This window comes from Semicossyphus pulcher, unplaced genomic scaffold, assembly GCF_022749685.1.
Source record: "Semicossyphus pulcher isolate SPU_LCO1_2020_fin unplaced genomic scaffold, fSemPul1.0.p SCAF_17, whole genome shotgun sequence".
Lineage (NCBI taxonomy): Eukaryota > Metazoa > Chordata > Actinopteri > Labriformes > Labridae > Semicossyphus > Semicossyphus pulcher.
The window spans coordinates 8,783,292-8,797,042 of NW_027211681.1; the positions used below are offsets into that span (position 1 = coordinate 8,783,292).

At 42.0% G+C, this 13,751-nt stretch overlaps 1 protein-coding gene across 6 annotated transcripts in view; it reads left to right on the forward strand.

Annotated features, from left to right (window-relative positions):
* The first annotated feature begins 664 nt into the window (after positions 1–664).
* kdm4c (lysine (K)-specific demethylase 4C) overlaps positions 665–13,751 on the forward strand; it is a 30,787-nt gene continuing 17,700 nt past the window's right edge. For 4 of the 6 annotated variants that reach the window (XM_069665530.1, XM_069665534.1, XM_069665532.1 and 1 more), the window contains exons 1-11: positions 665–735; positions 2,499–2,665; positions 3,027–3,202; positions 3,691–3,805; positions 4,366–4,559; positions 9,191–9,240; positions 10,002–10,105; positions 10,322–10,459; positions 10,641–10,834; positions 11,225–11,454; positions 11,620–13,742. In XM_069665530.1, the coding sequence (XP_069521631.1) occupies positions 2,522–2,665; positions 3,027–3,202; positions 3,691–3,805; positions 4,366–4,559; positions 9,191–9,240; positions 10,002–10,105; positions 10,322–10,459; positions 10,641–10,834; positions 11,225–11,454; positions 11,620–13,742 (3,468 nt within the window). In that variant the 5' untranslated portion in view covers positions 665–735; positions 2,499–2,521. The remainder of the gene's footprint in view (positions 736–2,498; positions 2,666–3,026; positions 3,203–3,690; positions 3,806–4,365; positions 4,560–9,190; positions 9,241–10,001; positions 10,106–10,321; positions 10,460–10,640; positions 10,835–11,224; positions 11,455–11,619; positions 13,743–13,751) is intronic. The other 2 variants (XM_069665533.1, XM_069665531.1) reach the window with 2 other exon arrangements.

The window sequence follows — 13,751 nt, forward strand, 5'->3', positions numbered from 1 at the left end:
TTTAAAATAAAAATTTCAATTAAATTTAAACCTTATCTAAAGGTTCTCTGAAGGTTCTTTTACACAACCTTCAGAGCCTTGAGGGGAAATATAACATAGGTCAAGTAGTCTTTAGACAATTTAATTCAGAAATGTTACATGCCTTTAACCTTTGCATTACTGTTAGGGAACATTCCTTAAAGGTCCTTAGTAGATTTTATTAAAACTTTAAGGCAAATTCCCAAAAGGTCTCTGGAACACATGTAAATAGTATAATAATTATCTTTAAAATTTCTTTTGCAAATAAAAAGCAAATGACCTACAAAACGAAAGAGCCAAGTTTAAAAAGCAATAACTTTATAATAGGACCAGGTTATAAAATCGACTAAACTGCCGGAAGTAAGGCTAAACATTAAGACAAATACATAAAGAGTTTATGTGCAATAAAACAGTTAGCATGCTGGAGATGCAGCAGGCAGGTGCACTTTCTACCAACATTGGAGGCGTTTCAGTTCATCAACGCATCCCGTGATTCGCAGATCTCACAGTACATGGATAGGTTTACTGCCTCTCAACACAGCCGTGCCTGTTAGCACGTTGACACACAGTTGAGCTGGAGTCGAGGCGGTCTGGAACACCGCCCCTTTTCTACAAGGCACGAAGCAGCAGTGGCAGCAGAGCAGCTGTCATGTGAATCAGCTGGACGAACAAGGAAGGGGATAAACAACAACAGAAGCCCGTCTTTCTACACTAAGGGTAAACTGATTTATACTTTCACAGAAACAGCATGTGATATACTAGCGAAATGTGTGTATGGGAGCTAACATAGTGCCGGTTTATCACAAAGCAGTGTGCATTTCGTGACTCCTTTGCAGAGTTAGCCGAGCTATCAACAGCTAACCGTTAGCGCTGCCAACCGAACAAGTTGGCACGCGCTCATGCCAATGGGCATATCGTGCTGTGTGCTCTGTCATTGTTCTTCTGTCTTTTGATAAACTTACGATATCGACAAATAATGTGTTTCCTACGTTATTATCAGACTGTATCATTTGAGCCGCACAGTGTCACCCAGTAGAGAGGCTAGCTGCGGGCCTGTCTGCAGCCACCTTCAGGGACATTTAAACCCAGTTGACTCGTGCATTAAGAAGTTAGCTAGCCCGGGTGGAAGCTAGCTTAGCCGAATAGTTAGTCATGCCTTCCCTTTCCCCTCTGCGAAGTTATACCCGAGTGCTAACGATTCAGGCCCAAAAACACATAACAAACTCGTTGCAAAGAGTCACCCTTTAGTCTACAAGCTAACTATAATGAAGCTAGCCTGCTGAGCTAGCAGGCTGCGCTCTCTGTTCAGCCATAGCTCTGCATCATAACAACACGATGGCTGGTTAGCTGGCTTGGTAGACAACAAAGATCAGCCTGCTCATACAACACTCAAAGCGAAACTACAACTAAGCCGTGATTTACTTTTCCTGAGCGGCTGTAATAAGTTATTTTGCGTTAATTAAAGGTCGAATATGCCGGATTACGGTTATCCACGTTATTACACTGATGCTTAAACGTCTGAAGGAGAGTAATATTGTAAATACATTGTGTGTGAACGCTAAAACTGGTCGCTTTTCAATAACTTGTTTCAGCCTGCATATGCCTGTTACATAATCGAGTCGCAGGGCATTGCGATGTGGTTTGCAGCGTTGTAACGTTATAAGTTGGAAATCACTACAGCTTCCCTCGGGGCAGGCTGATCCTTTGTTTGGTGCTCAGTAAAGTCAGAGTTGGGAGTGGGATGGGTGGATGGGACAAAAATCTGAAAAGCGTCGTTGGCATCAGGAAGGATCAAAGGATCAAATCGACATTTGTTGAATCTCTAGCTCCATCTGGTGGTAAAGTTTTCACTGACACAAACCAAGCGCCTTCTAGTTGCAGTTAGACACTTGTAACTACGAGTGTTTTTTGTAATGGTATAAACTTTGTACCAATTCAATAAAAAAATAACAAAATTAATGATGACACTTGTATCCTAATATCCTTTAACACTTACAGTAATACGAATTTAGCATGATTCATCATTGCAGGAGAGGCAAAAAAGGGAAGTAACTAATTGAACATTGGAAAAAATGTAAGTGAGATGTCTGAAGTGTGAAATGGATACAAGCCTAATGTTGTAGTCACTGTTGTTATTCACTTGGCTTTAATTCTGCCATAAATACTTGTTAAACCAAAACCACTTGGTAACCACATAAAATGGTTTATTGCTACTCCAAAAATGAATCAAATCTTTAAAAGAGGATAATGTGTAATATGTAACAAGTATGTTAATTTGAACAATCAAGACAAATTGATCACAATCAAGTATTAAAATTTAAACATATTACCTTGCTCAGGTAATGATTCATTTGTTTATCTTTTTGAAAACAAAAGGTAATAAAGTAGTGATTTATTTACCAACTTAATATTTTCCTCCAGACCTAATTTTGGTCCAAATTTTTAAAAAGCAAATCTTATGTGTTAATGTGTTTTTATAGGTTCGATCTGGTGAGCTGGCAGGATGGCGGGAGCAGAGGTGTTCACCCCTGCAAACCCCACCTGCAAGATTATGACCTTCAGGCCTACCATGGAAGAGTTCAAGGACTTCAACCAGTACCTGGTTTATATGGAGTCTCAGGGGGCGCACCGCGCAGGCCTGGCTAAGGTAGGTAGACTCAACTTGGGGAATGTTCAACCCTAACCCCCAAGAAATACTTGTTTACCTTTGTGTAAATTGAGAATCATGATGATGATAGTGCACTTTCCCATAACTACTAGATTAGTGTTTCAAATGTTGATGACTGTTGCAAAGCCTGATGGCACATTATCATTTTCTACTGAGGTCAATTTTAGGAAGTCAGAGGTAAACAGAAAAAAAAGTGAACCAGAGAACAACATTTATTTTGACATATCATTCATAAATACTGGCTTGTGGTTTTGCTGATCAGAGTGATCAATACATACAAGGATATTCTTTCCCTGTGTCATGTTCTACAGCATAATTTTCTCCTTTATTTGTCCCTCAGGTGATTCCTCCTAAAGGCTGGAAGCCCCGTCGTACCTATGACGACATAGATGATCTGATGATCGATGCTCCCATCCAGCAGATGGTGGCGGGCCAGTCAGGGCTCTTCACTCAATACAACATCCAGAAGAAGCCCCTTAGTGTGCAGGAGTTCAGGCGACTGGCTAACAGTGACATGTGGGTATTATGGCTTTGAATTTGAATTGTTTTCAGTGCCTTATTGATTATGTTAGAGGAACGGGAAACAGCATACATTTACAACATTCACAAATGGATTTCATTCTGATGCTGCCAGGGAAAGAATGTTGTTTTTGTCCACAGTATATTACACAATTTACCAATTTAACACAAGTATTTTCTTGGAATACAGAACATCTAGAAGTCAAACTGTCTATTTGTCTAAATACAGACACTTACCAACAGCACTATGTTTATGTGTGTGTTTGATATAAATATTAAGATACAGTAAACATTGTATTTTATTGCTAACATTTCCTTAAAAAAAAAGAAAAGGCAGAAATAGAAAAAGGGTGAGAAAATTAAAACGTATTTCATGAATTATTTTTCAGAGCTCTGGTTTTGATCAAGCCTGGAGTTGGAGTGGTTTAAATGTGCAAGAGCCAGCCGTTTCATGATATCAAATGTAATGTCTCTCTCATCCACAGGTACTGTACACCACGCTACCTGAATTATGAAGATCTCGAAAGGAAATATTGGAAGAACCTTACCTTTGTCTCGCCCATATATGGTGCTGATGTCAGTGGCAGCCTCTACGATGAGGTAGATGACTTTATTATTTTTGTTATTTAATCTCTATTTGATCAGTGAGGTTTAGTGTTTACTGGTTCAGTTTCATAATTGGCTCGGTCACTGGTTATTGTGGAAATCATTTGGTAAACTGAATGTAAACTTATTTCACATCAGTCATCAAATAAAGCTTTAGATAATAAAAACTATTTAAAATGGCGTATGTTTTCAGAAGTTTAAAGGCATCGACAATCTTACATTTTTCATTGAAATACAATACATGCAACTATAGTTTTGCCAGAGTTGCATTAGCTGCATAGCTTTCTGATTGCCACTATCACAGTGTCTGTGTTAGAGAAAAAACTACATTCTCATTGCTTCATTTTTGATCCATGGACAGTGCGTCTTCTTAGGTAATGGTCCTTGTATTCAATGCAAAGCAAAAGGGGTGATCAGACAGCTGGCCAGCCTGCTGCACAAAGATTGAAATTAAGCTCTATATATTGCTCATATTGAATGGATTTTAAAGTGCCGTAATACTAACCTGCAGGTTTGATCCCTAAGTGTACGTAACTGTTGCTTGTGTCTCTTAGGATGTGGAGGAGTGGAACATTGGCCACCTAAACTCCATCTTGGATGTTATCGAGGAGGACTGTGGCGTATCGATCCAGGGGGTTAACACTCCATATCTGTACTTTGGCATGTGGAAGACCACCTTTTCCTGGCACACTGAAGATATGGACCTGTACAGCATCAACTACCTCCATTTCGGAGAGCCCAAGTCCTGGTAAGTGGGGCAGGGATACAGGGGTTTAAACACATAATTCTCCCTAGAACAAAATTGCCACAAAACACAACCATGGTCTCTAATGAGTATTATGTTGTCAATTTTCGATGTATTATAAACTACTTGTTGCACTCGTTGGGCAGCACCGGTATTAGTGCCCTAGTTTTATGCTTTTCTGGGTTGCTAATGATGCTTGTTTCCATGGATACCATTCATTGCTATAAGCAATGCAACTCATACAAGTGAACTCCAGTCAACTGAACTTACTGAAGGTCCCATCCTTGTGGCTTTTTTTCTTCTCCCATTCTCCTGGGACGTTTAAAACAGAGCTGTGATTTTAAACGACAGGGACAGCAGGTTCAGTATTCTATATGTGATACAGGTAAAAGCTTTCCTGTCATAGGAACAGGTCTCTGTTTATATGGCATCACTGCTCTTGGTAGGACTGTGTACTGACTATATACTTATATATTTATATTAAGTTTCCTTTTCATAATGTACATCCACATTTGCTTTAGGGCTGCAGAGCCCATCTTTAGCGCTCTCCATTCAAATCTCCTTCATGATTGATTTTCAAAAAGTGGATTTAAATGGTGAATTACACGATTTCATAGCTTTCATTTGATTGACTCAGCCATTCTGTTGCATATGGCCCCAGGGTTTTGTTCCCTTAATGCTTGTTTTGCACACTGAGGAGGTGGTTACCTGCAATAACTGAATATCCTTTAGAGAATCCAAATACTAGTGAGAATAAAAACGCATGTTGAGCTTTGGGGATTAGATGACATAAGCTGCTTTCCCACTGGTCAAAGAACCCGCTAACACCCGGCTTTTTTGCTCAGTGGGGAAGTATACAATCGACATTCAGACCCGGGTCAAATGACTTTGCAGTAGTTTAGCAATTTTGTGTCTCATTTGTTATTATTATTAAATTGTTGTATTTTATCAAATGCAAAAATAGACATGATAAACATGATATCGGCCTCATATATTGGCCATCGGCCACCCTGCCCTCTAAATATTGGCATCAGCATTGGCCAATGAAATACCCTTATCGGTCGACCACTACTCTGCAGTAGACCTGGGTAATTATCTCCTCGGCTCCGATCAGCATTGATGGGAACACAGAACCTGTGTCATCTCAGCTACAAATTCAGCTAGTCTCTGTCCAAGCAGCGCTTGAACATCGTTCCAAATGTGTTAGCGCCGAGTTTGATAAACAGACTGAATGAGTAATAGATACACTGAAGACCCAACCACCGTAACATCTTCACTGTTTACTAACCCTGTCTAACTAACCCTGGTGTGTTTGTCACGTCAGACGGTGACGCGGCAGAAAAGAGGCCGACAGGCACATGGTGGGAAAGGGGTAATATTGAGGGAGGCAGTGTGCATGAGGAGTTTTCTTATTCTCAAAGGGCTCAAGCATATGGTTTGATTTCTTAGACGCCATCATTCTTGTCTGCACAGTGGAGCAAACCATATAGTACACATTGATTCTATAAATTCGACACAGATAAACATTGTAAACTTCTAGTGTAGCATTAGATGTTCTACTCCCACCACTTACAGTTGCAAACTTCAGTATCTCCATGTCTTTGGAAATTGTAAAATTGCAGCTGTCTTTGAGTGTGTGAATGTGAGACTGTCATGTTGTTTTTTGGGTGGGGAGGGGTCCCATTGAATTTCATATCAGTTCCTGGAGCGGCTAGAGGACAGAATTACTTTACCTTTCTGAAAGATGGAAGAAGGAAAATGAGTTCAGATATACATTTATGTATACTGGGACTAGCATCACTTTATAGTGTATTAAGGATAAGGCCACTATACACAAAATTCACCAATATGGATATAGATCTAGAGTGAAGTTACCCTTTAAGTTGGTCATGTTAAAAAAACAGTGAAGATGAGGTTTAAAGTAGTTTCCCTCATGGTAGATTTTCATGTACAGATTCAACATTAGCATACTTGAAAGTAGCCAAACTCTGTTTGAATTTCTCAGAAGACCCCCTGAACAACACGTTTTCAGATTGGCAGGTTTGTGACGTCACAAACCTAAGGAGCCAATCCCGTTAATGGACGGGGTGATGGTACGCATATCATTATGTGCAACCTGTGGCAACCACTTTGGCGATGGGTGAGCCAGCTGTAACCGTCATCGTAATGTTTGCAAACTCACTGACTACTAACGTTAACGTTACTACTACTAATTGCTATATTTCAAGCTAGCTACGTTTCAACAAGTTGCCACTAAACGATGGCAGAGACGTGATTTGTTTTCGCGACAGAGGGAGCGGTTGGAAGTTTGCATAGTGGGCAGGGACTATGCAGATTCAGGAATATTAATGCGAGAGGAGATGCCTTGGGAGGATTTTTACAAGGTAATTAAACGTATTTTGCAGAAAAAAACAATATCAGACACAATTTATTATTTCAAGCAGAGAATTTTATATGTCTTTACAACATGACTGGAGCTGGTCTTTAATTGACCAGAGCATAGGTATGCTCAAAATGCTGAGGAGCTGGGTTTTAGGGAGTTTCAGGGTTAAAATGAAAGGGTGTGAGAAGAGGTGAAGAATGCAGGTAGATCAAAATAGAGTTTGCTTTTTATTTCTTTGTCAGCTCGGCTTGCTCCATTTCTCTCTGCCTCTTGCCCTGGAGGGAGTTCTGCTCATTAGAGCAGTGAGCCCTGCAACCCCACAGGGATCAGTGTCACAGCCAGACAGTGGCACACACACACATAGACACAGAAACACAGACACACACACATTCACAGAGAGCAGCCTTACGTGCCAAGTACCCACACACATGCATACCCTTATCATCTAACGCACACACACACACTGATATACACTCTTTCATCTTGCTGCTTTTTTGACATCACGTCCCTGGAGGGGAGCAGCTTAAAGATGCACCTCTTCTCAATCCCCTCCAACTCCCCATGTCACCTCTACCTGAGCTCACCTCTCCCTCTCACCCTGTCTCTCACTGCTCTGTTAAGCTGACAGGTGATATGATGATAGAAATGCCACAAACCTGAGGGCGGATGGTGCGAGTCAGATGGAATGCCTCATCAAACCTTGAGGGAATCCTGTCACACTGCCTGGGTTTCTTGCCGGGAACTTTGGGAATACTTTCGTTTCAGATTGCGTCAGCAGTGTGGCGCACAAAAAAGCAAATTAAGGTCAAAATAAGATTCTCTAAACTCTTCGACTCAACAGCAGTAAGTGGTTGTTTTTGCGTCCCTATTATGGACAAAACTAGGCTCCATATGGAGCTTGGCAGTACGGCCTGTGTAGAATATCCAAATATTTTTAGCTATGTCTCAATATTTAGAAATGTTGTCCAATTCTTGATTTTACCCTTTGATGCACAGCAGTAAGAGGATTCTACTAGTCCCTGAAACATATGTCTGCATTAAAGCAATATTGTTTTAATTAATCAATGCTTCTGCAAGAACAATTTTTACATAATTGGATTTACATAAACGTTAGTGCAAGTAAGCGACATCTGCATCAGATAAGTGTTCTCGAAATATTTTCGAACACGCTTCGGTTGCGGTATGAGCCTTCTAGTTTTGATTGGATAGAGGCATCTCCACAAATAGCAGTTAAATCTGCTGTTTCGCCGTCTCTCCACTGCTGCGTGTCGTTGTCTTCTATGGTCAAGCGGAAAAAAGAAGCCTTCTTCTCCTTTAGAATAATTTCTGGAAATGTGCGTATTACCATGGCAACACGGACCAATTCCGATTTGAGTGTTCAAATACAGGTCACATGCAGGTCACATGTTTTGGATTCTGATTAAGTGCCTCATGTCAATCTGAATTTAACTGTTCACACTGATTTGAATAAAATCAGATCTGTGGCACATCGGGGGGTAAAAATCTGAATCTTTTAGCTGCAGTATAAATGCAGCTTATGTGTCACTATGACAACTGTTGACTATTTGTTTTTATTGCACGACAAACACTTGAGTCAATCAATCGGTTTTGATTGATATAGCGCCAAATCATAACAGCAGTTATCCCACGACACTTAAATGGAGCAGGTCTAGACCATACTCTTTCTAATAGTATTTAGAGAGACCCATCATTAATGCACTACGAGCAAGCATGATGATTAGATCTTCAAGCTCATTAGAAGATGTAATCACTTCAATTGAATTATGCCATCTGAAAATATACTCTATTCTCAGTGAGAGTAAAAACAGTGGCCGTTCATTGTTCCAGACAGGTGCACAAGGGCAACAATACACCTATAGTCTGCCTCCATCCTTTGCTACAATTTCTGAACGTGTATGTAATGTGTTTGGCATTCGCTCCAGGTACAAAATCACACAGTGACTTGACTTGACTTAAACCCTCTAAACCATAAAGAATAACATTTCTTTGTATTATAATTTGAAACAATAGTGCCATGCCAGAAACGATTGAAACGCTTCATTCTGGCAATCATTCTTTTATCCACCACATGATGGCAGTCTTGCAATTGCAAAGGCTGCTCTTGAAAAATGGTTTGCAACCATCCGTGTTTACTACAGTGCAGGTATAATGAACAGTACATGTTCAGAATATCACTAACAAAGTCCAAAATAATTCTGTCTGCTCCATATCTTTGTGTTGTCTCTAACAGGTACGCCATCCCCCCTGAGCACGGGAAGAGACTGGAGCGTCTGGCTACAGGTAAAGGAATAATTGATTTTCTCTTTGTATTCTCCGTATAAAAGGAGGCTGAAGAGGTAATTGAATAATTATTAAATAATGATCGCAGCATACAGAAGCTGGTCTGAATTAAACAACAAAGCAAGGCACAGAATTTAAACCCGGCGATGAGAGGGCACAGGAGGTAACCGTGCAGCCAAAGATACAGCATGCGAATGAGCTCTGACTGCTACATAGTGATGTAAACTAAACAAATGTGCAAATGTATCGACAAACCACTTTGGGAAAATCCATGCTGTAAGGCATTAGTAGACTCACTCAACTGTAATACATATGACTGCAGGTAGAACTGAATGATTGTTGCTGTTAATGTAAAAGGAGGCTATTATGTCTGAACTTAGCAATAGTGATTTCTTTACTGGATAAGTGGAAGCCACAACCAATCACAGTAGAGTAACATGAGGCTAAGTGTTACAGACAGCCATCCAGTCAACAAAGTAAATTGATGAGGAAGTGTTCTGCAACCAAGCTTGATTAATCCATAAGTTGATTGACAGAAAGAAGGTTGTTGGCTGAAAAAGAAGAATTTGAAAATAAGTCATAAAGGAAGATTTTCTGAGGAAAAGTTGCTGCTTTTCTTTGTTTCATGCAGTTCATGTAAATGTTCCTGTCCTGTCAGATAATAATGTTAAGCTATGGTAAATTATGAGGATTGTGTTTTTTGTTTTGCCTGGTTTATTCTCAGTCTTAAATATTTATGTGTATGTGCATGTTTTTGTCAGGTTTCTTTCCCAACAGCTTCAAGGGGTGTGAGGCTTTTCTTCGGCACAAGATGACTCTAATCTCCCCTTCCATACTGAAGAAGTATGGCATTCCCTTTGATAAGGTAGGCGCTGAGCTCCTTTGAAAAATTACTCTCACTCCTCGTCATCTTGCCATTCTTACTCTCTTTATTTACCAACTTTCAGAAACCCGCTTTTCTTGCCACTTAAATTAGCAGAGGTAGTTTTGAAATGCCGAGGCTTATTTGAATTATTGTTTTATTTATTTTCCTTTTGCTGGCTGTTTTGTCCCTCATCTCCTCTTATTTCTGAATTGTCAGATAACTCAGGAAGCTGGAGAGTTCATGATCACCTTCCCTTACGGCTACCATGCTGGTTTCAATCATGGCTTCAACTGTGCAGAGTCCACCAACTTTGCCACTGTGCGCTGGATAGATTATGGCAAAGTGGCCACTCAGGTAACATTTTCCTCAAATCTGTGTGCTCCTTTGCACACTCTTTGGAAAGGCTGACAACATAATGTCTCAGATTTGAATACATTTAATTTTAAGAGCATCAAACTGAAGAGAATTAATTGTACTTTAAGCTTAAAAGGCTTTTTCTGAGAGTAATTGTCCTCTTTTTCTCCCTCTCATGTAGTGCACATGTAGCAGAGACATGGTAAAGATATCCATGGAGCCCTTTGTGAAACGTTTTCAGCCGGAGCGCTACCCTAACTGGATGCTGGGCAAAGATTCTACACCTATTGACCACACACACGCCACGCCCAGCACAACACCCGAGCTGCAGAGCTGGTTGCAGAGGCGGCGCAAGACCAAGCCTACTAATAAAGGGTACTGTATTCATATTCAGACAGTGTTTCTGTTTTCTAGGCCACACCGTAAGAGAGGAAACTGTTTTACATCTAGCAGTGCTAAGGAAGAGTTCTCTGGAGTAGGAGTGGTGCTAATAGTATACATATAATGTGATATAAACACATTCCTCATCTGTGTGGATATAGAAACATAATACGATGTTGTAACAGGAAATATTTATTTATAAACATTTTGAGATGCATCAGATTGTGATGGTGGCTTGTGTATTGGCTAGAGACCTAATGTATGTTACCAGAAATAATTGTTAGTTGTAAAAGTCACAGATTTCCTCTCTTGCTTTTATTGCTCTCAGGTGGTAAATTGATCGTTTGAGTGTCAATCTCCCTTGTTCTTTCTCCATTCTCACAGCAGCAGTCACTCCCGTATGCGCTCGAAGCGCCTGAGAACCACCGAGGAGCCTGTTGGCCTGAATGGCAGCTCGGCATTGAGCAGCAGCAAGAGGAAAGGTCTGGGCGGTCCGCCCGGACCCAAAGTACGAAGGTCCGTGTCTGGGACGACCAGCAGGGAAGAGGAGACAGAGAAGAAAAAGGAGACGGAGTCAAAGCACAACCAGAATCACAACTCTTTTCAGCTGTCTGGTAAGAGAGTGAGAGAGAGCAAAAGCTGGTCTGAGTTGAGCTGAGTGTTGATGTGAGGGATGTGTGTGACTATCGTTTTAAAATAACTGTGATTTGTTAAAATGCTTTTGCGTGCTTTCCTTGATGGTATGTTTCCTGTTGTGTCCATCCTTTTATCCTCAACAGGTCCTTGCAGACAGATGTGTGTGGTCAAGGTGAATCGAGTAGAGAGTAATAGTTTGGGGTTTTCCAACAAGGGGCCATCCCATAACTCTCCCTGCAGCACCAATCCCTCCTCTGCCTTACCAGACAAGAATGACCTAAAGGCAGAGACAGACACTCATACTGACCCTCAACACTTCTCAGGGTCAGGGGTCACGAGCAGGACTCCTGAAGGACTCAGACAATGGCCTGAGGCTTCCCAGATGCATCCTGGAATTAATGAGTCAAGGTGTCGCTCTCCTGAACCACAAGACCTCTCAACTCTTCAGGATTGCTCTATCAGGGTGCCTCCACCGGAGGCAAACAAACTCGGCTCACCTTCCCACACAACAAGCACTTCTGCTGAGACTGAGATGAGCTTTTGTTCCGCTGACTGTGAAGCTCAGACACCTCGTTCTTCATGTAGAGAAGACACTTTAAGCCTAACACCAAACACCGACAGCCTCATGGACGCGGGTTCTCAGAATAACACTAAAAACGCTGCTAAAGCAGAGAACATGGACACAGTTGTTGATCCAAAATGTATAAATCCACACTCCACTACAGAAGCACTTTATGATGTGAAAACTGAGCCAGCAGAGGGGGATGGTCACACATCAGGTGCCTCCCTCTCCCCTTCAGGACACAATTGCAGTTTAGAAAAAAGCAGCACTGAGGAAAATCTTTTCCCTCCTCTGCTACAGAGGAATGCAGTGGATATGCCACAGCTCACACCTGAGACAGCAGATAAGGTTGGAATCTGCCCTTTGCCACCTGTACTGACCCAAGAGATGCCCTCGCTCACCCCGGCTGATGATGGTCTGACTGATGTCCCAAAATCTAGACTGTGCAGTGACCAGGTTGCACCTGTGCTTCAACGCGAGACGCCAACTGGCTCTCCGTCCTCACTTCAGGAAGAGAGAGAAACTCACTTAATGATTTCTAAAGAACCTCTCGCTGTAGAACATGCCAACAACTGGCGTTTGGATTCTCCTTATAATTGTGAAGCGGCAGCAGTATCTGTTTCAGAAGGAAACACGGGTCATTTAACCATCAATGCTATGCACAAAATAACATCTGGTGGTGTCCATGAAATGCTAGTAAAAGCAGAAATTGCTGCAGAAAAGGATCGCACCACGCTGGAAAATGTAACCACCGGACATAGTGATGCTTCCCCTCGCCAGTTGGTTCAGAGCACTTCACATCACACAGAGCAGCAATACAGCTTTGCAGAGTTACCAAATAAAGATAACTCAAAGGAGCCAGCACAAAGAGGAGCTGCGTTGAGTCCAAGAAGTGTTAATTCTCTTTTAACTGGTTCCTCAAACAATAATCCCATAGTCCCTTTGCCTCCATTATGCACTCATAGTGACAGTCACTCTGCATCGCAAGCTGCTCAGCTCAACAGCCACACTACATACTCCCCTTCACATTGCACTTCCCAGAACTCGTACATCGAGCCCAAACCTTTCTCCAGCAGCATCTGGAGAAACTTCAATTCCCAGGGTCCCGCTGTACTCATCCAGAGTCTGCACCCAGAACTCCCCTCTGACTTCACCCACGACACCCTCCCGTACACCATGTGGACTGAACCTCAGTGCAAAGAGGTCACAGACCTGGAGGACCCGGAACAAGACCTCAGAGAGTCGGAGAACATGGAAGAGGAGGGTGGGCCTCTCACCTGGGCCCAGCTCGAGCCCACCTCGCTAGTTTCAGTCGGTGTTGTTGAGCCCCTTGGGATTGGTGGAGATTATGACCTCCACAGAGGGGAAGCAGAGGGGTCTGAGGCGCTTTCCTTGTGCAGGGAGCTGGAGAGACAAAGAGACGCAGAGGAGAGCCTACACTCTGATACTTCTGTTTTACCTCCCGGGATGGTTGGAGGAGAACAGGATGGGGTGTCTGATATGGAAGAAGGGGGATCTGATGGCGAAGAGGTCGAGCAGCAGAGTAATGTCAAGGGAGAGAGCAGTAGTGACTCATCTGATGAGGAGGAAGAAGAAGAAGAAGAAGAAGAAGAGGAAGAAGAAGAGGAGGAGGAGGAGGAGGAAAACGATACAAGTAACTACGAGTGTGATGAATCAGGACTGGAGCCTGGAGAGGTTTGTGCTGTGAGTGCA